The 23970-nt window shown below is 41.5% G+C and overlaps 1 protein-coding gene across 1 annotated transcript in view; it reads right to left on the bottom strand.

The window, feature by feature from the left end:
• Positions 1-23970, bottom strand: part of SORCS3 (sortilin related VPS10 domain containing receptor 3) — a 558638-nt gene that overhangs the window by 76087 nt on the left and 458581 nt on the right. Inside the window, exons 10-14 of the mRNA XM_045854121.1 lie at positions 19810-19956; positions 17944-18046; positions 12707-12783; positions 9805-9896; positions 628-735 (exon numbers count right to left, since the gene is read on the bottom strand). Of these exons, the coding sequence (XP_045710077.1) occupies positions 628-735; positions 9805-9896; positions 12707-12783; positions 17944-18046; positions 19810-19956 (527 nt within the window). The remainder of the gene's footprint in view (positions 1-627; positions 736-9804; positions 9897-12706; positions 12784-17943; positions 18047-19809; positions 19957-23970) is intronic.

Raw genomic sequence — 23970 nt, 5'->3', positions numbered from 1 at the left:
TTTCTCTTAAAATATTCCCTGTTGTCCCTGGCTGGTGTGGCTCAGTGGATTGGGTTTTGGTCTGTGAACCAAAGGGTGGCCAGTTTGATTCCCAGTCAGGGAACATGCTTGGGTTGCAGGCCAGGTCCCCAGTAGGGGTACACAAGAAGGCAACCACACACTGATGTTTCTCTTCCTCTCTTTCTTCCTCCCTTCTCCTCTCTCTAAAAATAAATATATAAAATCTTTAAAAAATATTCCTTGTTGTCAATATGTTGGCTGTTTTGCTTCTTCCATCCCTGTCCCTGGTCTCTTATGGAATGTTTCAGAAAGCGTGAAATATATGTAAAGACGTAAGCTTTCTGTCTGCTTGGGCTTTTAAATGAATGGAAATTTGTTACAAAACTAGTTTAAATTCCATTAGAAATCTTAACATTTTAACGAGTAGCCTGGCTTCTCTACTGTGGTAAGTAGTCTGCGGAATCACTGGCACAGACACAAATACTTCCATTCTCCAGATGAGGAAACACTGGCCCAGAGACTGCAATGCTTTAGTGTGAGGCTCCCTGGGAGAAAAACTGCCTCAGTGGGTGAAAGGAGACCCCAGGCCTCTGGGCTCCCTTCGACCAAAGCCAAAGAAGTACTCACGTCATGATCTGGTTCTCCACACCAGCCTCCACCAGGGCCCCGTCGACAAAGAGAGGGACCGAAGTGAAAGCGTACTTGTCCCAGGAGTGGCCCTCGTTGAAACTCACCCTGCGTTAGAAACAAGGACATGAAAGAGGCAGCTGAAAATAAAACCACACTCTTCTGCCACCATTTTCCAGGTTATAAAATTCTCCTCTTTGTCCTGCTCTCTGGCAGTTTGGATTATCAATGGGCATTAGTCATCAACATCTTATTATTATGAGCATCAACATCTTATTATAACACCCCATATTATTATGAGGTTTGATGAAAGCTGCATTTCCTAACCCAGGCAGAAACACCACGAGGGCTGCAGAAATACTTCAGCATACTAGAACTGAAAAAACAACCCAAGCAGCAGGGCTTAGTGGATGGAGTGTCACGTTTCAAGTACTCAGAATGGGACCGGAGGTTCAATACACTGCACAATCAATTCAGTCCTTGGAGTTTTTGACACAGATAAATTGAGTAGTGCCGAGTGTACCGTATGGGAGGGGAGGTGTGTGTCTCTAGATCATACCTTTAAAAAAACAACTTCCTACTAGCTCAGAATGGATGTTAGGATCATTTTCCCTCCCCAATGCCACTTTCAGAGGCTTTTAGGGATGAATATTGAGTGTGGGGGATGTTCTGGGCAGCACTATGCCATCTTTCATCCAATGGTAAGAGGAAGGTCTGGCCCTTTGTGGATAACACCTTCAGAAATGTTTTAAGCAATGCAGCTAAGGACTCGAATGATTCTGAGTGCTTGCTTCCTTCCCTCTCCTGGCAGTGTCAAGGCCTTGCCTACCCTGGATTTAACCAGGGACACAGCCCAAAGACCATCTCCTCTGGAAAGTTTTTCCCAATACCACTTCCACAAGGCAGCTTTATTTGCTTCATTCTCAGAGATTCTTCCTGGCCAAGGTTAGTTTTTAATTCTTCCCTGACTCCATAACACAGGATGCTCTGAGTTCATTTGTAGAAACTCTATTTCCTACAAAAAAAACCCCAAACCTTCTTCTATCAGAGTGCTGAGCAATGGTTTTTTTAACTTATCTTGAATCCCTCAATTTAACATTATAATCTTGGGAGTGCAGGGGTGCCGTGTATGTCATGTTCACTGAATGACCCCTTAACACCACCTACATATCTATGTTAGAATGCTGCTTTCCTGATACTGCATATATATTATCAAAAATATGTCTGACTTTCCCAATGAACTGTGAACTCTTTGGGATTAAAGACCATAGCATTCATTTGTCCATGCCTAGTACTTAGCAGGAAAAATTGGCACAGGGTACTATATAAATGTTAAATGAGTAAATGAATAAAACAAATAAGGAATGATTATGAGTCTTCTTCTAACCCACCCAAGCATTTTTTTCAAGCATGATTTATACTTCTATCTATGAACTGGATGCGGGAGTCTCTTCCCCCTTGTAGTCACCCAACTCAGTCTGTCCTCCATTGATTTACTTCTTTGACTCCCTCAGTCTCTGTCTCTTTCTTTTTCTCACTGTTTTATCCCCTCTTCCCCAATATACTGATTAAAAAGAATTAGAAAGTCAATCTCTTTACCACGAGAACAATTAATTTCTCAGACAATCTTTGTATTTATGGTGTTCCTAGGTCTATATCCAGACAAAAAAGGACATAGTTGCTCATAAAAGTTCTGTGGGCTCCTAAATTAAGAGTGTATGTTTTGACCTTAAAAAAAAAGTATTGAGATATCTTTAACATATAAAATCATTTACAGTTAAAGTATTTAAGTTGACATTTTGATATGCTGTGGAAAAGTCACCACAGTCGAGCTGACTTCAGGGGAGTGTGGGGAGGAAGAAGAGAGAAAGGAGACTTTGGTGAAAGGGTACACGGTTTCAGTTATACACGAGGAACAAGTGCTGAACACCTAATATAAAGCATGATGATGGTAGTCAACAATACTGTCATGACTTTTAAGAACTTGGTAATTTTGGTTTTTTTAAAATAGTCTAAAAGCTAAAATAGTCATCTAAGCTGACTCAGAGAAAGTTGGGCAGATCTAAGCTGCTTTTCTTGGAAATGAGGTTCTCATTGCAAAAGTGAAAACAAAGGCATGATTCAGAATGGACTTGACTTTTTTTTGCCGTGTACCATCTTGGTTCCTAAAATAATCTTAGCTGTTTCAGGGTGTTCCAGGGCCACTAACTAGTTAATGCTGTGTGGTAAGTCCAGGAAGTTAAAAAAATATATATACATTTGTCTAATTTCTTATTTGTCTGTTTTGGTGACTTTGAATAAATTGATTATTGTCTTGAGAGAAAAAAAGCCAAAGTGAGTTGAAGACCTCTGTCCTTGTCTCATTCTCAGACTTTCCTTACTGATGAATTAACACTAGCAGAACAAATTGTTGTTAGTGTCACCAGCATCCCAGGGAAGGAAGAGCCCTCATTACAGTAACATTAATAGAAGGACAGCCCTGGCCAGTGTGGGTCAGTTGGTTGGAGTGCTGTCCCATAGACTGAAAGGTCACAGGTTTGATTCTCAGTCACGGCACATACCCAGTTTGGGGTTCAATCCCTGGTCTGGAACCATACAAGAAGGCAACCAATCAGTGTTTCTCTTTCACACTGATGTCTCTCCCTCTCTCCACGCCCCCTTTCCTCTCTCTCTCTCTCTCAAAAAAGAAAAAAGCAATGAAAAAAATATCTTCAGGTGAGGATAAAAAAACTAGGACAGAGAATAGTTATCTTTACATTATACATGAAGATAAATTACCATAGTAGACGCAGAGGGGCCATCACAGCCTTCTAGCTAAAAAATGGAAGCTCCAAAGAGGATCTAAGCCAGAGATGAATAGAGGAATGGTGGAAGATAAAAGCCCAGCTGAATAAACTGAATTCATATGGAAGGAGCAGAAGTATGGGTTAGAGGGAAGGCTGGGATGAGCAGGCAAAATGAGAAATGCCAAAATCCAGGTGGGAAAGCTAGCATATACAATAATCAAAGTGCAAAGGTGATATAAGACAAGCACCAGCAAAGGGGCAGGTCTCCAGAGCCAGAGTGAGGAATGAATCCTGCGACCCCCCCATTAAGGTCAGTGCACCACTGGAAATACGGGATGCTGCCACTCACGGGTCTTCTGAGACCAGTAATTCCTAATGCACAACTAATTATTTTTAAAAAATACACAACAGAAACATCTGCTAAAGAAACTCCAAGAGATACATTTAAAACATTTTATCTCGTGCGTGTCACAAATGTGGGTCTGGGTGACTTGACATGAGTGAAAGTGATTCTTTTCGATGACTAGAAGTTTTTAAATGTTCTGAATCAACTGCATTGAATGGTGTCCCCAGGAGATCCCCCTTCTCCTCCTCAGTTCAATAGCTCATTAATGGCCAAGACAAAGGAATTAGGAATTTCTTATTAGGTCCCTGGGTGAAATTGAAATTGGTAGGATTGCCAATACTCAGGGAGACAGATGTAAAGCTATAACTGGCCTCCAAATAGTGGCAAGACAGGACTGCAAAATCCAAGTAAAATAAGATTAATTTATCAAACATTTATTGATGCCTACTCTGAGGCAGCTCTGGCACCGCCCTCTGTTCCAGGGATGTAGCAGCGAACAAGAAAGGGCTGGCCCTAGCCTCAGCAGAACGTACATTCTAGTTTGAGGAGACAGACAGTCAGCAGATGAATGGATACAAACACATGAGGTAGGAAAAAAGTGTCATGAAGGCAATTAAAATAGAGTGATGTGATGGAGAGTGAACACATATTTTGTATCAGAAATTTAAGAAAGTCTTCTCTGAGGAGGTGACATTTAAACTAAAATCTGAATAATAAGGAACTAGCTGTGCAAAGATCAAGATGAGAGCCACTCCAGAAGGAAGATCGAATGTGAAATGAAGTTGCTGCATGGGAAGAGCAGAAAAATGTTCAGTGGTTATAGATTAGTGGGGAAGGAAATTAGCAGAAGGAAATGCAGTCCAAAAACAAGAAAGAAAGAAAGAAAAGGGCTGGGCCAGACTAGAAAGGACTTTTTTCCCATTGAAATGGGAAAGATATGATTTGATTTAAGATTTAGAATATAACTCTTATTTCTTTGGTGAGTGGATTGTCAGGGCCCAAAGTGGATGTAAGAAGATGAATTGGGGGGAGGTTTGGGAATTGTCAGAGACCAAGTAAGAGAAGAAGTTTGAACAAAAGTTATAACAGAGGAGATAAAAAGATGTGGAAAGACTTAGGATATTGTTAGAGGTGAAGTAAACAGGGTCTGGTGTACAGATTGCTTGAGCAAAACAAAGAAATCATGGACAACACAGATTTGGGGAGGTAAGTAACTAAAATAGGGACATGGAAAGAAAAGCAGAATCAAAGTTTGTTTATTTGCTTCTGTTTAGTCTACATCAAGGTTTAGATGCTTTTTGGACTTCCATATTGTAACTGTCCAGGAGACATTTGGGTGGGTGGATCTGGATTTCTGGGGAGCGACCAAAGCTAGGAATGTAGCTTTAGAAGTCGCTTATAAGGTAAAATCAAATTCAGGCATAATACCTAATTTTTTAAAAAGGCCCACATTTGGAAAAAGGAAAATAGTAACTAATAACAAGCTCAAGCAAAAGGAAAAAAAAAAAACAAAAAACAAGGTCATAGACAGGTTCCAGGTAGACATTTCCAAGTAATGTCGCTATTATGAGAGGCAATCAAGCCATTGAGTCTAACATGTATTCACACATAGGTAACATGTGTAATAAAAGAAATTATCCAACTACCAGATTGTAAATACTATGTTTAGTTTTGATCATTGTAGAAAACTGGCAATCAGTGTGACTAAAGGTTAAAAAAAAAAGGTTGTTCTAGAAACAGGTTATATAAATTGTAGACAGCTCAGGAAAGAGAATAATAGAACTAAATTAAATATTATTGCCTTATACTATTTTTTAGTGAGAAAGCTTTCAAATAGTTAAACAAGCAAACAAGGACAGCCATATTTATTGACTACTGAAAAGGGGCAATGTCTTTGAATACACTCTGAGAAAATATAGTTAAATGCATGAAAATATCAGATAAAATACAGCTAGAATAAGGGAGTCAATATTCCCATTCTTATCATTCTTCTAAAGAGCAGAGTCATGTATCTGTATATAAGAATATAAGCTCACAGTATTTCTTTTGTTCATTGGTATATCCCAGCCCCGATACTAGTGCTGTATAAATAGTACATGCTCAAACAATATGTGAGGAATAAATGAAAAATGCACAGAATATGTCTTGAGTTGCATATCTGTTCATTTTCCAGAATTATAAAGTCTAGACAAAGAAATATCTTGAGGTCCTTTCCAACTGTGGTCCTTTCCAAAACTATAAAAATTACATGCAATTCTAGAGCAAACATTCTGCATAAGTCTGTCCAGCAGAACAGGAGCTGATGGACAAAAATTGCAAGTAGGCTCATTATTGCTCAACACAAAAACAATCTTTCAAACAAGCTACAGGCATTGTATGAGATGGGGGCTCTCTGTCTTGGGTATTTGCCAGTGGGTCAGCACTGCGGTATTCTGATAAAGTAGAGTGACCTTCTTAGGTATCACAGAGGTATCTTCTAAGACCCTCTTCTTGCTGCATGAATCTATAACTTTACAATACTCAAATAAGATCAACTAAAATGAAACAGAACCTTCCAGGAACATCCAGAGCCCTCCCCAGAAGTCTCTAACACAGCAACAGAGTTACAGTGGTCATTGAGAATCAGTGTTTTTCCCTTCGGTGAATTGTGCTGTTCTATTTTATCACAAAGCATGAGGTGGTAGCATTTTAGCCACCTGGAAGGTCTTCAGAATAGCACATGCCTTTCACTTCTCAGAGATATATATTCATCAGAACTATTGTTTTTGTGGGAATGTTTTGCTGAACAAAAAAGACCAGTTGATGTTTTGCTTTGTTTCCCAGAACATTCCATTGAAAGGAGACACTGACCGCTTGTTAGAGCTAAGCACATGGTAGGATCCCAGTCTACCTGCCTAAGTTTCCATTAAAACACTAATTCGTAGGGCTCCATTGTTCCCTTCCCTCTAATGCTTCTAAGGTACAAAGGACATACTCTCTGGAAGGCTAAACTGAAATAACACTTATGTGCTAATCTCTATGTATCCAAATGTGAGTGGTCACAAATAGATGAGTTAATTTGTATGCTTTTTTTTTGTCTTCATGCATAGCTAGCTCCCTATCATTTCAATTTTCAGAAAACAGCATGCCTTGTTAGCCTCACTAAAGTTTCCCCCAGTTTTCAATGATGACTACTATTTTGTCCGAAAGGTAATGTACCTATTACTTAACCTGGAGAGCCACAGTACTCTTCTGTGAGAGTGAGTAGGCTGGTGTCATTTTCCTATGCAAATGCATATACATCTGTATACAAAATAATGTCAGAGACATATAATAGAAAGTCACAATGAAGTGATTACTTAAACTTTCTTCCACTTAAAATGAGCTGTGTGTTTATCTTGAAGGTTATGACTTAACTAGAAACTACGGGTAATAAAGAAACAAATGTTTGAGTTTCACAAGCTTGCAATTCATAAGCAAGAGACAAAATCAGTCAAGAATTTCTTAAGGAAACATTGATGACAATGATATGGTCAAGCCCTTACAAAACATTCACTCAGCCTTTGAAACCAAAGTTCAAAGCAGAATTCCTGAATGAGTTATTTGTGCTTGTTTTCTAACACACTCCAAAGCTGGCATTTAACCACTGGAAACGTGATTTTAGAAAGGCATTCAGAGATAAGTAAGCAGAAATCGTGAGTGATATCCAAGTTCAGGGAAATGTGTAGCATTTATGACAAATGGTAGTATCAATATCCTTTATGTGGAGAAAACACTATCTCAAAAACTGAGCTTGAAAAATTATTTTCAGTACTATGTAACTGGAGTAGGTGAACAAAGGGAAGGTATCATTACCATTATTATTATCAGAGGTAATTCAATGGGGATGCCATTTATTTTTACTGAGCTTTATTTTATTTTTTCCTCAGCAGAAAAGATAACATCACAGAACACAAGAGAACTCAAACTTAGTATTGATGACTTTGAAAGGCATGATTTGATCCTACTTACATATCCCTGAGAGAATATTAAATAATTTCCCAACTTAGATGATTTCCCTCAATTCCCAGACAAGTGCTCCTTTTGGAAGTAATATGTGGACTACCTAAACTCCTTGACTATGATCTCTCAGAAGGAAGGGCCATGTGGTGAGCCTCTGTGTACTCATTAAAGTATCTGAGAGATTAGTCATTAAAACAGAAGAGCATCCATTACAGAGACTCAACTTGGTGCTGCCTTGTACTAACTGTGTAGCCTTGAGCAAAGTATTTAGTATGCCTGCATTGCAATGGCACTATAAATATGTGATAAAAAGGGTTCTCACATACATAGGGTTGTTCCTGGAAGATAATTCATCTAAAGCTTTAGAACAGTATTGGGAATGTAATAATCAATCCCTCAGTAAATGCTGACTACCATTAATAGCACCTAATTCCATTCCTCTGATGCTAACCAAAAAGTATATGCTCAGTAGTAAAAGGTTGATAAACAATTACACTGGGAACTTTTACAAGCTCATCCTTAAGTTGGTAGAGCACTTTTCTTATAAATGGCTCATGTATATATTTAAAATTTATTCTCTCAATCTATCTCTAAGAAGATATAGTAGTAGGTGTTACCATTTTACTTTATGCTAGGTTGAACTCTAAGGAACTGATGATATTTCACCATTTGTGACTTACAAAAATGCCAATTTCATTTGGTTTAACTTAATAAATAGCCAGACTGAGAGATGGGGATCTTATGCCTTTTCCTGATTATGATCTGATGCTTCCCAGTAAAAGTCTCTGAAAACTCTTACTCCACAAATCAGGGGCCTGGTATTTAAGCCAGAGTCCACTTTCTAGACCATGGACAATCCAACCCCTCTTGTACTCTGGGGAGCATACTCTCTCCCACCAAATCTTCACTCTCAAATATTCACTTAGCTGAACCTGAGATTCCTTTCCTTCAGGATATCAACCTACATGAGACTTATCCAACCCTGTCCCCAAACAAAAACAAACAACAGCAACATCATCATCATCATTAAAATCATCACCTTAATAATATATCTTCAGCTATTTGTCCTCACTGGAGTGTCAATATATATGTATATTAAATATGTATATATTTATATTTAACTTTATTCCATAATCTACTTATCCACTTTCTTAAGAAGAGTTATCTACAGTCTCTCTCTGTCACCCCATTGCTTATTATTCCTTGATTCATTCATCCATTCATTCATTCATTCATTCATCCATTTGTAAATCTGTTGCAATCTACCTTTTAAGCCCACCTCTCTTTTGAATTTACTCTGACAAGGATCATCAATGACATATTGATTAGTCCTAGATTGTTTTTCACTATATAACTAACTTATCTGATTATAGAATTGGTACTATTGATTGCCTCTTCTTTTGGCATGCATGAAAATATTTCTCCTGGGCTTTTTTTTTTTTTGGCAACTCCTTAATCTGTTCCACAATTTCTTCTTCTGCTCTGCATGTTAGTGTTCACCAGTGTTTCTTAGGAGGTCCTGGCTGCTCCTTGTTATTCCCACCCTCCTGAGCCACTGAGCCCACAGCCGTGGCTCTAACTACCACCTAACAACTAAACAAATCTCAATCCAGAGTGTCAGCCCAGACCTCTCTCCTGATTTTCAGATGAATGTGTCTGACAACTAATGATCACCTCTACTTGAATATTTATAGACATCTCAAAGTCAAATCATCTTGGTCTGAACTTAGTTCATGCACTGACCTTCTTCTTGAAGCAATTTGCATCTCCCGTATTTTCAATTCTTAACCTTATCCATTTGAACTCAGAGATCATTCTTAATCTTTTTTGCCTTATCTGAACACCATTCCTACCATCCCCTTGTATACATCATTTCTCCCCACCTAAATTACCTGGCCTACTACTACTACCTAAGAGTTAAATGATGCAATGTACATTGAGTGGATGGATGGGTGTGAATAAATGGATGAGGAAGTAGATAAATGGACACAAAACCATTCAGAATAACATGCCCCAACTCTTTCCATAAAGTTGCTCTTTGATAGAGCAGGGAGCTGTCCTTACCATAAATGCCTGACTGGCAGAGGTGTGTGCTTCATGGCCACCAGGGCGCCACCCCAGTCTAGGAACCAGACGTTGTACTCTTCATCAAAGATCTAGAATAACGACAACAACAATTATAGCAACACCTTACATTTTCATAGTGCTTCCCAGTTTACAAAGTCTTTTATATAAATTGTTCCTTCTTCCAATATCCCTATCAGGCAATTTGACAAATACTATCTCCTGCTTTAATAGATCAGGAAATGGGCTTGCAGAGAACAAGTAAGTCTCCCTAGGCTAAGGACGTGGCTTTTCCATGGCTCTGCCCACTAGCACTGTGAACCAGTGTGCTGCAAGAAGGGGAGGCAACAAGATGTGTGCTCAACTGGATAATCAAACAGAAAATATGACTAAAAAAGCCTCCCCATCTTTATTTTAGTAGATTACTACTCAGCTCTCTCTTCTTCCTCAACTGTTCAGATGCTAGCTAATTTACACATGGTCTGGGCCTTATAGTTCTGTTTATAATTATCTAGGAAGATAAAAGACTTTCCTTTAGAAATTAATGGTATACATGATAAGTGAGTTCTTAGTCTTAGCCACCACTTTCAAGGTTTGCCTGCAAGATGAATGAAGACCTAAGTTTGGTGCTCAGGGATCTTTATACTAACTAGTCACTGAAACATAGTTCTCCCAGGGTCCCAAAGTAATTCATTCTTTGATTTATCCACCTGCCTATCAACTATTTATCCATCCACTCACTCATTCAGTGATCCATCCATCCAATCAACATAGGCATTTACTAAGCATCTACTACAATGCAAGGCTCTTAACTAAAAGAACTTCTAACCTAATCCCACATATAGCAATGTTTCTAGTACATATGACTTTCAAATCTCCAACATGAAATAGGAAAGAAACATTTCACCAGCAGAGACCCAATCCCCTATTTTAAATATTCTAGAGAAAAGTGGAATTAGAACCCCTCTAGCTTTCTAGCATTCATGGTGCTTCTTGCAGCCTGGATGGAGAGGTTAGGATGGTGGGTTAAGTGAGAAGTACCAGAAGGTGTAAGAAAAAATGGGCAAGTTTGAAAGGGAGGTAATAGTAGGAGGAATGGGGCCTTTTTCACACATGCCTCAGAAACACTACAGAAAGCAAGCAAGTAGATTCTCAGGCCAGGCTTTGGTTCATTTTCTTTCCCATATTTGACTTTAAATGAAAGAAGAATGTCCATACTAATGATGAGTGTTAATGCACAAAGGACTAAAGGGGGATTTGTTTGTATTTTAGATATAAACAAAGGCTCTGAACCTGTAATGCTAGCACGTTCTCTCCAGATCTATAGGTGGGCTCTGTGATGAGCCACATCATGGAGGTTCTTGGCATTGGAGAGGAGAGAGAAGTTCTTATGCTGACGCTCTACTCTCAATACTATCATTCTGGCCACTACCATCTCTTGCCCTGTCCAGCACTGGAGTGGAAACTGGAACCCTTAGCTCTTTGAGAAGAGGAAAAAAAAACAAAGTAGTCACAGTGCAAGGACAAAATGTTGCAGTCTCCATCTGATAGGGCGAGCTGTTCCTTGAGTTGGAGGGACAATGGCTTGTCTATTTGGAGTTTCTATACCAGAAGAGTTTGCATTCCAGCTTCTATCCTCATTGGGCCCTTTTAATGATTATCTTATATTTTGAAGTTATTTTTTCATTTTTGTGTCTGTTCCTCATCCAACTGATTATGGCCTCATGAGTAGGAACCTGAACATATTTCTTGTTGTATGCCTTGAAGTACTGGGTTGTGTCTAGTAAGTAAATTTTTTTGATAGTGGTAGTGGTGACAGCAGTGGTAATGGGGGTGGTAAGGATGATGTTGATGACAGTGATGACAACCTTATCCAACTAGATTTCGGATGGTGACTTCACCTTCATCATCAAGATGTTATTCCTGTTTCTTCCCCAGAAAACTTCTTACCTTTAAAACTTAGCAAAATGTCAGCTCTTCTTGTGAAGTCTTTCCCAGTTTTCCCAAGTAGAACAACTCCTTTCTTTCCTCTACATGCTAATAATGCTGCTAAAATAATAAAATCACCCTAAGCTCCAGTTATTTATGAGCCTATTTCCACTACTTAATTTTGATCTCCTTCAGGAAAGAAATCTGGAGTTCTCAACTGCCTCCTTAGCTCTGCACTTCATACCTAGTTGGCATTGTATAAATCTGTGTTGTCCAACAGAGTAGTCACATGAGACTATTGAAATTTAGATTGATTAAAACAAATACAATTTAAAATTCAGTTCCTCCATCACACTAGTCACATTTGAAGTGCTCAGTAACCACAGGGACAGAACAGATACAGAACATTTTCATCACTGCTGAAAGTTTTATTGGACAGCACTGTTCCAAATGTTTGCAAAACTGAATTATGTGTTCATATAGTCATGTATCTATGCAGCTGTTTCATACTTACTTATGGTGAGACCTACACAATATTTAATCACAGGGTTCTACCATTTTGCTGGTTTAGTATTCTACCCCCTTCATCTTGTAGATAAAGAAACAGATCCAGAGAGATTAAGAGACCTGCTTGCAAAGATCCCATGGCACATGAATGATAGAAACCATTTTATCAGTTGTATCCCTAGCAACCAGCATAGTACTCCGCATCCAGTGACTGTTCTGTATGTATTGCTGAATAACAGAATAAAGTAACTGGAGAAATTCCAGTTCCTCCTATTTCCTGCCCAGTGGTATTTTCATTTGACCCCATGGGTCATCTAATCTGGCAACCCAACTGACCCAATTGAATAGCTGCTTCCACTTCTTTGCAACCACAAAGTTACAATGTGCCTGAGAATCTATAGGAAGGTGAGATATTATAAGAACTTGCCCTAAATCCCTCTCTCTTGTCTCTGAATCTCCCAGTTACCTGTCTCCATGTGTTGCCCCCATCGGAAGAGATGAACACACTGATATCAGTATATGAGAGCTCCGGGCCAATGTTGCCTGAAACATAAGCAGAGTATTTGAAATTAGCAGGCAGATTATAGATTATAGGTTCTTGGGGTTAGCGGAGAGGGAGACAGTGAATAAAGGTTTCCCAAATGATGTTTAGAGTTGATTTGTCCAGTTTCTTTCTTTGTGTCATATCAAAAACCCAGCAAGAAGATAAACCCAATATGAGAAAAAAATTAAATAATATGATAAAAATGAATCTTTAAATGGTAAAACTCAAAGACTGAATATTGATTAGTTTGGATCTCTTGAAGTATTCCTTCTACATACCAGTCATCTCGTAAAAATTGACCTTGACAGGTGTTCCCTGAAGGTGGCCAAGAGTGGAAGAGTTGACATACATGGAGAAGCTGGGCCTAGGAACACCTTTCTCCTTACATGTATTGTAGCCTAAGGAAAACTTGTGTGTGTGTCCTTGTGTGTGTCCCACACAACTTTAAAAAAACCCTTTATTTATCGATTCTAGAGAGAAGGAGGAAGGGTTGTGTATGGCAGGGAGGAGTAGACAGAAAGAGAGATACAACGACTTGCTGTTCCACTCATTCACACGTCCATCGGTTGACTCTTATATGTGCCCTGAACAGGAATCACACCCACAACCCTGATGCATCAGGACGATGCTCCAACAAACTGAGCTACCTGGCCATGGCTGTTTCCAACTCTAACTTGTCAAAATGTCTCTTTGAGTGACAGGCAGTTGAGTGACCCAATAGTATAAACTATGTGATCTAAATTGTGGAGTGCCCAGAATAAGCCTTAGCAGACCACGCCATCAAGCACGGCAGATAAAGAAGTCACCTCGTTTATGCCTAGCCTGACCACTCCTACTGCTCAGTCTTTTTCTTTCTCCCCTCCTTTTTCTTACTCTTGCACTTTATTACCTTGGGGTTATATTTATTGTAAAAGAAAGTGGTTGAGATTTTCTAGTTTATCTGTATTGCCCAAGTGTCCCCAGTGAATACCCCACCTCCCTTAGAGTTCAGAACGGTGTCCCAAATGTAGTAGTTAGTTGCTCAATAATTAGCTGTGGAATGAATACATGAGTAGACAAATGACTGAATCATGTTCCGATGTTGATGTGCATTTGGGGAGGCATTGAGAATCAGGAAGGTATCCTAAACATGTAGGAATATATCATTTTGACTGGCATTTATTTTTATTTTAAAAACAGCAGGAAGGGCGGGGAGGAAGCAGGAAGGAATGCTGGCTCCCACACATCTGTAGCCTAAATAAGAACACAATAAAAATGCAATAATGAAAATGTTAATTGATCTCCTGACATTTAATGTTTCAAAATGAGAAATTAAAGCCAGGCTACAGCTTGTCAAGCCCCCATCAGCATCAGGAGCACACAGCTAACCTATTTGTTTTGACACTCAGGCTTCCAAAAATAACCCTGAGGCTCAGGACTCAGAGAGTAGGTACAAGTGAAGTGGGGAGAGGCATGGCAGGCAGCACTGGGGCTGTCTATCTGGAACCAGGAATTCCATGCTCCAGGTACAGGTTTTAGAAGGTACAGATAAAGATAAGAAGGATGGGGCAGAAAATATCAACTCAAGTTGTCGGCTGAGGGTTGCCTGGGACATAGTACTAATAAGGATTCTGAGGCCGTAATTGATTTCAACAGAATAGAGTATGGTGATCAATTAGTGATGTCTACCACGTGTGGGTGGGGGAGAGCGGGAAGAGGGGAGGGAAAGAGAGAGCCTAGGCCTTGAGTCTGGCATCCCCATCATGGGTTCCTAGGATCTGCGCCATCACCTTTTACCCTCTTTAACAACTGGTTCTGCCAACATCCTCAGCCTCTCTTTCAAAGCTGGACTAGATTGATTGTGGAGGCTTCATGGTGGTAAGAATCCAAGGTGAACAATGAAGTCTGTTTTTGGAAATATCTCCTGTCAATTGGAAGGAGCCCTGAAAGAAATGCTGCTGATCACAGACACCAAAAAGTCGATTCCCAGATGAAGAGTCACAAAGAATGTATCCAGGATGATTTGATCTGTGAACATGTTCAGTCTCTAAATGGCCCAGTGGGAAATCTCTGACAAAGTTACAGTGTCAGAGAAGGATGATTTGAACAATGCGCCTCACTGGCTGCAGTGGAACTGAAAAGGCTTCCCAAAGCCTTGTGGAAGGTGCGGCTGTTTCCCACTGAAGTGGTGCGACAAGGGGGAGGAAGAAGGTGTGAGATGGAGAATGGGGAGTGTTTCTCGCCAGTAGCATAACTGGGAAATCACGGAAGTTTGCTACTGTGCTTGTTGGCACCTCTAAACAACGTGCTTTTACCACCATGCTCCAATTCCTCCAGGGCTACCTTTTTGTGCTCTTTAAAAACTTGTAGGGGAAAAACGTGGAAAGAGGGAGAGAGATGAGGGAGCGGGAGAAAGAGAGAGATAGAGGGAGGAGAAATTTCTGGAGTCCTCTGGAGTTAGAGATGCTTCTCTCACCATTGCCTATACTGGGCAATCAAGGGCTCAGAGGAGGAGGGGCAGGGAGGGACAGTGCCTCCGTGGAGGGACAACACTGGGGTTTGAACATTCAAAGTCTGTAGGAAGCATGGCAGGGAGCCCAGGTCACTGTGGAGCTGGCACATGAAGGAGCTCATGGTTACTGCACAGACTAGTCTTGGAGCCAGAGAGAATGTGGACATGGGTGTAGCACCTCTTCTTCCCCCTTGTCCTCCATCTCTTCATTTTAACTGAGGAGAAGAGTGATAGTCTTTTCTACACGATAGAGTCCTTGTGTAACCAAGACAGGGAAAGTGTTTTGCACTGTGAGGATGTGAGGTCTTGAGTACTAGCTTGAAACCACAGTGGTAAGAATATGAAGAACCCTAGTGAGTCTGCTTGCTTAAAGCAATTGTCAAACTCTCCAGAATGGAATTCCATCCGCCTTCTAAGACAGTCTCAATGGGAATTAGAGATGAATCCAGGGGTACACTTTCATCCACACAGCTTCCCTGAGATCATAGCTCAGGGAGTGATGGGAATAGGCAATAACAGGAGTGGAGGGGAGAGAGCCCAGGTGACTGACACCCAAGGGCAGGAGAAATGTATGGATGTACAAAAGGGCCCTGGAGAGACAGGCTCTATGCAGGCCATTGAAGAGACCCTTGGCTAACTTTGTAATTATTTGATAGCAAATAATCTCGCAGGGAGAGTTGGCACACAGGGTAAGGAGAAACAGGGGCAGGAGGAGTCGTGTGCCGGGGATCTAGCTCCGCCTTTTCATCAGGAGCTGGGCAGCTATGTTATGTCCCTCCAATGTCCCAGGGTGCAGCAAAAAGCCATACAAAGTTATAAGAGTTACAAAGGGGAAAGAAAAGTAAATTAGTTAATTCTGATATATTCAGATAAAAAAATAAAAACCAAATCTTTAATGTCTGCATGTTGTTAATTTATAAAGCCTCAGCATTGGGCTAATTCAGAGGCATGTGCTGGTCACAGGTAATAACCACCACCAGTAATTCCACTCCCTACGCTCTTAGCCCTTTGCTGGGTTATGTAGACACACTCTTTCATCTCTAATTCTTAATCACCCTCAGAAAGCAGAAAACACCCCTGTTTTACAGATGAGGAAAACAAAGCTCAGTGGTTGAAGAATGAAGCCAAATTCATGAAGCTAGTAAGTGTCAGAGCTCAGCCTGTGAAGCAGGACGGCAGGGTTAACGAGTGTATTCATTCATTCAGTGTACGCGAAGTGTACACATATGATTTATGGACTCTGCTGAAGGAGAGGAGAAAATCACTTTCTTCTGTCGCAAAAACAGTGGTTTTAACTTCTGTGATGTTAATGACAATAGGTAACACGCATTGAGGACTCAGTATATCCTAGGCACTGTTCTGAGCACTTTACATCCATTGCTTCATTTACTCCTCCAATTCTGTCTCAACTATTATCCCCACTTTGCCAATGAAAACGCTGAGGTTCAGTGCAGCGGAGCTACATAGAACAAAGCCTGGCTACATAGTACACACGCACTTAAATAACATGAACTTTTATTATGGATTACGGTTTTTCAGTGTCACTCCTACTCCAGTCCAGGGCGTCCTGTAGACCTCGAGAGAGGCGGAGAGTACAGCAGCCTGCGGTTGGGAGGTGTACCCACACATGTGTTGGCCGTTACAGAGTGCAGACATCACTCCCTAAGCTGGGAGAATGGCTACAGAGACTGCCTGCTCTCACCTCTCACTGCCCCGAGCTCTCTGAAGCCAGTGCTGTTAAACACGGTGAGCCCAACCCGATGGAGCTGAGAGAGGTTGACAGAAATGCCAGAAGACTACCCTAGTTGCCCCTCTGATTAGAGTGGTTTGGGTGCTGGTGGTATTTAAAGTGCGCCCAGCTGGAGGCTTGGGCATTGAAGCCACGTCTAGCAGAGAGCAGTCAATGCAGGGGCAGAGCTTCAGGTGGATGAGAAAGAACAGAAAGTGCCCCTCAGAAAGGCTCTGTGAATGTATCTGCTTTCATTAGTGAAAAGCTGCCTGACACCGGAGCTCCAACGTAAGACAAGAAGCCTGCCTCGCTTTATGCCAGCAATGTATTCCTGAGAAGGCGTATGTAAATCAAACGCATGCTAATCAGAGCACCTTCCCCCAGAGACTCTCCTTTTCATTTCCGAGTGGCTTTATCTTCATCTCTGATTGATGTTTAGTGGACAGTGGTTTCAACAATGCAACCTTAAGTTTTTGGTCCTTTTCCCCAGGTTCTCAGCCAAGTGTTAATCATGTGCAAACAAGCCTTTCCATGCACAGGAGACCTCATAATGAAAAAGAGCTCGGGGAGGAAACCCTTTGTGAAGAATCCTCTGTGTAAAGAGAGCACTACCCCAACTTGTATTTGGTGAGCTAGGAAGTTCGTAGGTCACATTTTCTTCAAATGAGAATTCCCTATTACAAATCATCTTTCTGAGCAGTCAGCTCACTTTGAGAGGACTGCTCTGTGACTGAGGGATGGCACACTCACCTAGAAGTCACAAGCGACTGGAGCTCTTTTCCTGGGTTATTAGAATGGCCTTGGGGATCCAGGTACCCTGCCTATGTCCTGGCAGGAGTGCCCATAGCTTTCACCTGATGCGCAAACGAATCCAAAGAACTCACAAACACCATCCTGCAGCTCTCAGTGAGGAAGAAGCCTAGGGAACATCTTCCTTACCTGTTGCCACCACAAGTCCTGGGGCTGTAGCCTTACTCGAGATTCTTCCCGAGGAATAGGGATTCTCAGAGGTCTGCAAGTGCAGGTGTAAGGAGCAGAAGGGCTACAAGGGAGAAGGAGGAAATGGCTTTACTCCAGGAAACCCCTGACAGACGGCCCTCCCTCACCAGATGTTACGCTTCCAGAAACAGTGAGGACTGGATGTGAGCCACACACTCAGGTTTGGACAGGAGTCACCTCCACCTGAGATGGCCGATACATTCACATCAGGAGCTGCCCCGGGCACCTGGCCCTGTTCCCACCACACTGTCTGCTCTCCCTTCGCTTCCTCAGCCCCATCCCGTCCATCGAGATCTAGGTCGTGGCTGGCTTTGTGACACCTCCCTGACTGTTCCTTACCACCAGATGGCACTGACCTTCCCCTACAGCTGATCCTGACCACCACACTCTGCTTCTTAGAGCCCTGAGGGTCCCCGCTGGGAGGGGTGATGAGGGGAAGCTGATTGCCAGGCCCTCTACCCTCTTTTCAACCAGATTATTTCTGTTTCTGTTTTATGTATTTGGTTCCTATTTATAATTTCACTTGAATTTTACTTAAAATATTGGAAACCGTAACCTAAAACTCATGCAAGTCTGTGTCCAATATTTACTTATTTATCCCTATCTGTGCGTTCTTTAAAATAATTTATAGGAATGTATAATATAGTTATTATATAATAAATAAATATCAGAATGATGAAATTGGGTAAGTAGAAAATTAAGTCAAAGAAATAAGATGAAGCCACGGGTAAGGTCCGAAGGAAAAATTATGTTGTGACCAGTTGTTATAAATAGGTAGGCATTTGTCTTTGACCTTCTTAGTACCCCCAAGCAAAAACCATGGAGCTGGACCTGTGCTACAAAAGGGGAAAGGCCATGTTTGCCTATTTTCCACTATAGCTCCAGTTTTTAAAATATTGTCAACAATATGATTCAGTGGTTAATAAACCTTTGAAATAAGTGGCAACAGGCGAGTTTTTTTGCTAAGCAGAAACATAACCATTTCTGGAACCTTGGAAGAATTTTTTTAGATGTTTTTCTTTATTTTTATTAAATTTATTGGGGTGACATTGGTTGATAGGATCATATAGGTTTCAAGCATACATTTCTATCATACATGATCTGTATATTCTACTACGTGCTTACTACCTAAGGTCAAAATTAAGTTTCCCTCCACTCCCAGCTTCTCCCTCCCCCTTCCCTCTGGCAACCACCAGACTGCTATCACATAGGTCCTCTTTCAGATGGCACTGAGGGTTGTGAATGTCACTGTTAATTATCTGTCTTCTGTCCCCACCTAGAGTTGGAGCACCTGGGTGCAGATATAGCATCTTATACATCTTGTCCTCCGTTGCTCCTACCCCAACATTCCATGCAGCTGTAACCCTGGGGATGCTGATAGGTCGACTACTCCATGTGTACATACCAGCCTGACCTTTCCTGAGCTTCCAAGGCAACTTTTGCTCACCTTGACATCCATCAAACACTTATCAAACTGTATCATATCCGCATCAGTTAAGAGGTGTGTTGCTACTACTGAGCTGTCCGGGACCCTGGAACACAGGTACTTTCTCTTGTCTGTGTCTCTGTCTTACTAAGTTAAATCACCTACTGTTTTCTCCGTAAAAGCCTCTGATATTCAGCTGAACTTTCCACCCAAGTGCTATGACAGTCTGAGCCCACAGATCCACACCCTCGGAGCTGTGGGAAAAGCCTGCCCAGCGCCAGCCAAGCTCCTAAGACCCGCTGATGGGAGAAAGCCCCTGAGGCAGCATCCTCGGGTAGCCAGCCTTCCCTGTGGACTTCCCATGAGACTGGGTGACTGACCAGCAGGCAGTGCACTGGGCTTCCTCGCAGGTCCACATCTGGAGCTTGCAGTAGGCGCCAATCCCTGCCCTTGTTGTAAGTGATGTAAGTCTTCACCTGGTCATCCACCTTCTTGTTTGCCAGGAATATCCCTTTGATACCTGCTACCTAGGAAAAAGGGCGAGAGATGGAGAACCACATTGGGCCAAAATGCCTACAGTCTTAGAGGAGCCCTGAGAGAAGTCCCAGCATTTTCCATAGGATGTTAGGGGTACAAAAAGGAAGAGAAGGAACATGGTGAGACATACCACATGCTACATGGTCTCCGCAAAAATTTTAAGTTCATTTCTGCACCCCCAACTTACATGTCCTATTCCCCTCTTACCCACCTGCCTTGTCCCATCTTGCATGCCTCTGCACTTTGTTCCCAGGACCCTATCCCTAGCTATTAGCATTCCCTCTGAGGTAGGCATGATCAATAACAACTGTAGGTGTTACCCTCTCCTGCTCAGGAGGGGCTTGTAAACAGGTTGTTGAGGCATGAAGGTATACTCCTTAATGACGGAAGTTAAGGTGTCCCAATTGGTAGTGAGATAAACATACTTTGGGTAGATGACCCAGTTGGTGACCTGGAATCTGTCTCTGGCTGTGTCACTAGTTCATTGTATGACTACGGAGAACTGCTGTATCGTCTTTGGTTCTCAGCCAGCAGTCACTCTGAAACAGGCAGAATCAGGCCTGCTCTTGCTATTTTCCCTCGGTTGGCTGACAATGGATACAATAAAATAACACAGGCACTCTTGCCAGAGTTCCAGATTCCTGGGATTGGCATACCCATAATAATTTGAAGGAGGAAAAGCGTCACCACAAAACAAGAAGCTAGAGGATTAAAGGACATTTATGATCTAGAAGGTTCTGGAATAAGTACAAATTCACTCAAACTTTTATTCCTATTGTGTCTATGTTCTGGGCAATAAGAACAGCTATTTATATTGACAATATCCTATGTCAAAAAAAATTAAAACATTCTCAACTTCCCATACAGTTCCAGTATATTTCAAAGCTAAAAGATAACTCAAACAGTTCAAGTATATATAAACAGAAGGTTTAATGGCAGGTTTTCTGGGTAATAGATATCTCAAAATTTTAATTACATTTATCCCCCATTCTCTAAGGATCATGGTTAACTGAGATTTATTGCAGCTCAGAGAGAACACCAGCGGGAAAGAATTCCACAGAAGTGAGCTCTTTTATTTTTTTGTACTGGCATAATTTAGTTGATGAAATAAGAAGTCTCTTTTTTCTATTTGTGTTTTAATATTTTAGTAACCTGACTGGCCTTGAAAGAGAATGTCAACCCAAATAAAAACAAACAAAGAAAAAAATGGACAAAGAATATCAGAAAGAAAACAGAATTATCTGGGAAGGACACCACCAGGGGAATTTGATAAGTGGCCAAGAATGGAATTGATTAGGTTCCCAACTTGAACAGAGGGCGGGTGAGGGAAGAGGCCAAGCTGTGGGGGGAGGCGGGTGGGGGGAACTGCTGAAGACCTTATGCCCTTCCCCAGAGGTACCCTTGCCGCCCTAGCTGCTTAAAGCCAGTGTCATTTCAGGAAGACTGTCACCTTATATGCTCCTCAAAGAGCCATGAGGCCCTCAGATCACGTGGGTCTTTAAAACCAACTGCAAAGGTGTTTTTCTTAAACCTAATTGCCAGTTATTCCTCACAGAGAACGCAGTCCATGTTTCTTTAATACCTTTCACCTTTTGGTATTTTCTTAGGACCACCAGATATTGATTCCAAGAACTCTCCCTGCCTAGCCAGATGGCCCACCTCCAACACGTACCCAGGGCCCGGCTGTCCACTTCCTGGAAGAAAAGATAGACTCAGACTCCGACTCCTGAGTCTGCTCCTGTGGGGGTCCTGTCACCCTCTCCCCTGCCTCCAGTGAGGCGCACCACAGCACAGTTACTAGCCATGCCACTGCCTTTTGTGTTCTTCTGGGTGAGCATGTTTGGCAAATGGAACGGTCACAACCATCACTTCCCACTAAGAGCTTTCCCACTCAGATGGACATCTCCTGTGTGTCCCACATATCCTGAGAGCAAAATCAGGAGAGTGGAGACTGCAAAAGCATAGGAAGGAGGCCTTTGGAGCCCAGGAAACCCGCCTGTAGCCCTGCAGGCCTTTCTCCTGCAGCTGCACCTAACGCCACAGCAATCTCCCTCTTGTTTGAGCGAACCAGTGTGCTTCCCTTTTGCATTTGGATTGGTCAAAGCCCTTACATTATTACTGAATTGCTCCTTGACTCCATATCTTAAATAAATGGACTATACATTTAGAAGTCATTTTGCTTTTGTATACCTTAGGCTAACAGCATTCAAACTTTTTGAATGCAACCCAAGAATGAAATATATTTAGGATGCAGCCTAATAGACTCATACCCCTATATGCAGGTATATGTGGGCATATGTAGGTTCATATATATCAAGAAACACAACTTACTCTCATCATAGTCAATGTAAAGGAATTAGATAATGAGACACACATTTGAATCCTTCTCCACCGAAGGGGGTAGCTGGCATCTGCCTTAAATGTGCTTCCTTCCGCTGTTGTTGAAAGTCAGAGGCCTGGCTGCTGCTGTGGGTCCCAGCAGTTCAGGAAGAAAAGCACCAGTTGGTGGTGGCCCCATGGAAGAGGGCAGTACAAGGTGTCAGGATCACATGGCCCACTTTCAGGGAGTCAATTTGAACTACAAAGGGAAACTGACAGTGACCCCTTGGCAGAGCACTGACTCCAGCTGGCATGGTCATCTGTCACTCACCTCCCTGGGCCCTCGGGACAGAAAAACCAGGGCTCTGCTGAGAAAAGCAATTACCGCAGTCTGTTGAGGGCTGTCCCCAGAGTCAAACCTGTGGTGAGAATCCAATGAAGGTCAGTTTGGAAAATATGTCCCTCTGGAGGCTATAAGCAATTGTCCATCTGGCCAAAAAAGGGTCATCTAAGATCATGATAAAACAGAGGGTGGAATGCATCCATTACGGACAAGGACCACAAGGAAGCATCAATAAGATGGTCAAAGAGACCAGAACTCTGGGGATACCTCAGAGAGTTGCATTCTATCCATCTAACAAAATTAGTCATAAGAAATTTCAAATTAAACCCACAATGAGGTAGCACTATGCTTCTTTCAGGATGGCTAAATACATACACAATCACACACACACTTGCTTGCACGCACACATGCATGCACAACAGATAATACCGAGTGTTGGTGAAGATGTGAAGCAGTTGGAATTCTTGTACATCTCTGCCAGCAATGCAAAATGGTCCCACCACTTTAGAAACTGCTTGGTGGCTTTTTATAAACATATACTCATATTCAACCTGTCGATCTTACTCCTAGGTATTTTTTTAGGATTTTATTCATTTATTTTTAGAGAGGGAAGGGAGGGAGAAAGAGAAACATCAATGTGCGATTGCTGGGGGTCATGGCCTGCAACCCAGGCATGTACCCTGACTGGGAATCGAACCTGCAATGCTTTGGTTCACAGCCCACACTCAATCCACTGAGCTATGCCAGCCATGGTAATCTTACTCCTAGGTATTGACACGTGAGAAATAAAAACTTATGTTCACGTGATTATTTATAAAAGTTTTATTCATAATCACACACAAAAGGCAACAACTTAAATGCCCTCAAACTGGTGAATGAATAAATAAACTGATATATCCAAACAATAGAATACTATTTGGCAATAAAAAGGAATATTTATTAATACTCAATGATATGGATGAATCTCAAATGCATCAGTGAAAAAAGCCAGACTCAAAGAATACCTACTGTCTAATTCCACTCATATGTCACTACAGAAAAGGCAAAGCTGGAGAGAGAGAGAAATCAGACCAGTGTTTGCCGGTGACTTTGGGTGGGGGGAGAGTTGACTACTAAAAGGCCAAAAGAGAGAATATTTGGGAGTAATAGGACTGTTCTATATTTTAATTGTGGTGGTAGTTATACATCTGTGTACCTTTGTCATAATTTATAGACCTGTATAGGATAAAGGATAAATTTTACTGTATGTAAATTATACCTCAATAAAAAATAATATGGAAAAATACATAGTGGAAAGAGCCCAGGATTTTTAGACAAACAAACATGGGTTTGTTTAATTGCA

This window comes from Phyllostomus hastatus, unplaced genomic scaffold (genome assembly GCF_019186645.2).
Source record: "Phyllostomus hastatus isolate PE091 unplaced genomic scaffold, TTU_PhHast_1.1 phas_scaffold_1066, whole genome shotgun sequence".
NCBI classification, from domain to species: domain Eukaryota; kingdom Metazoa; phylum Chordata; class Mammalia; order Chiroptera; family Phyllostomidae; genus Phyllostomus; species Phyllostomus hastatus.
The sequence above is the reverse complement of the archived record's forward strand: the minus strand, read 5'-3'. Positions and strand labels throughout refer to the sequence as shown.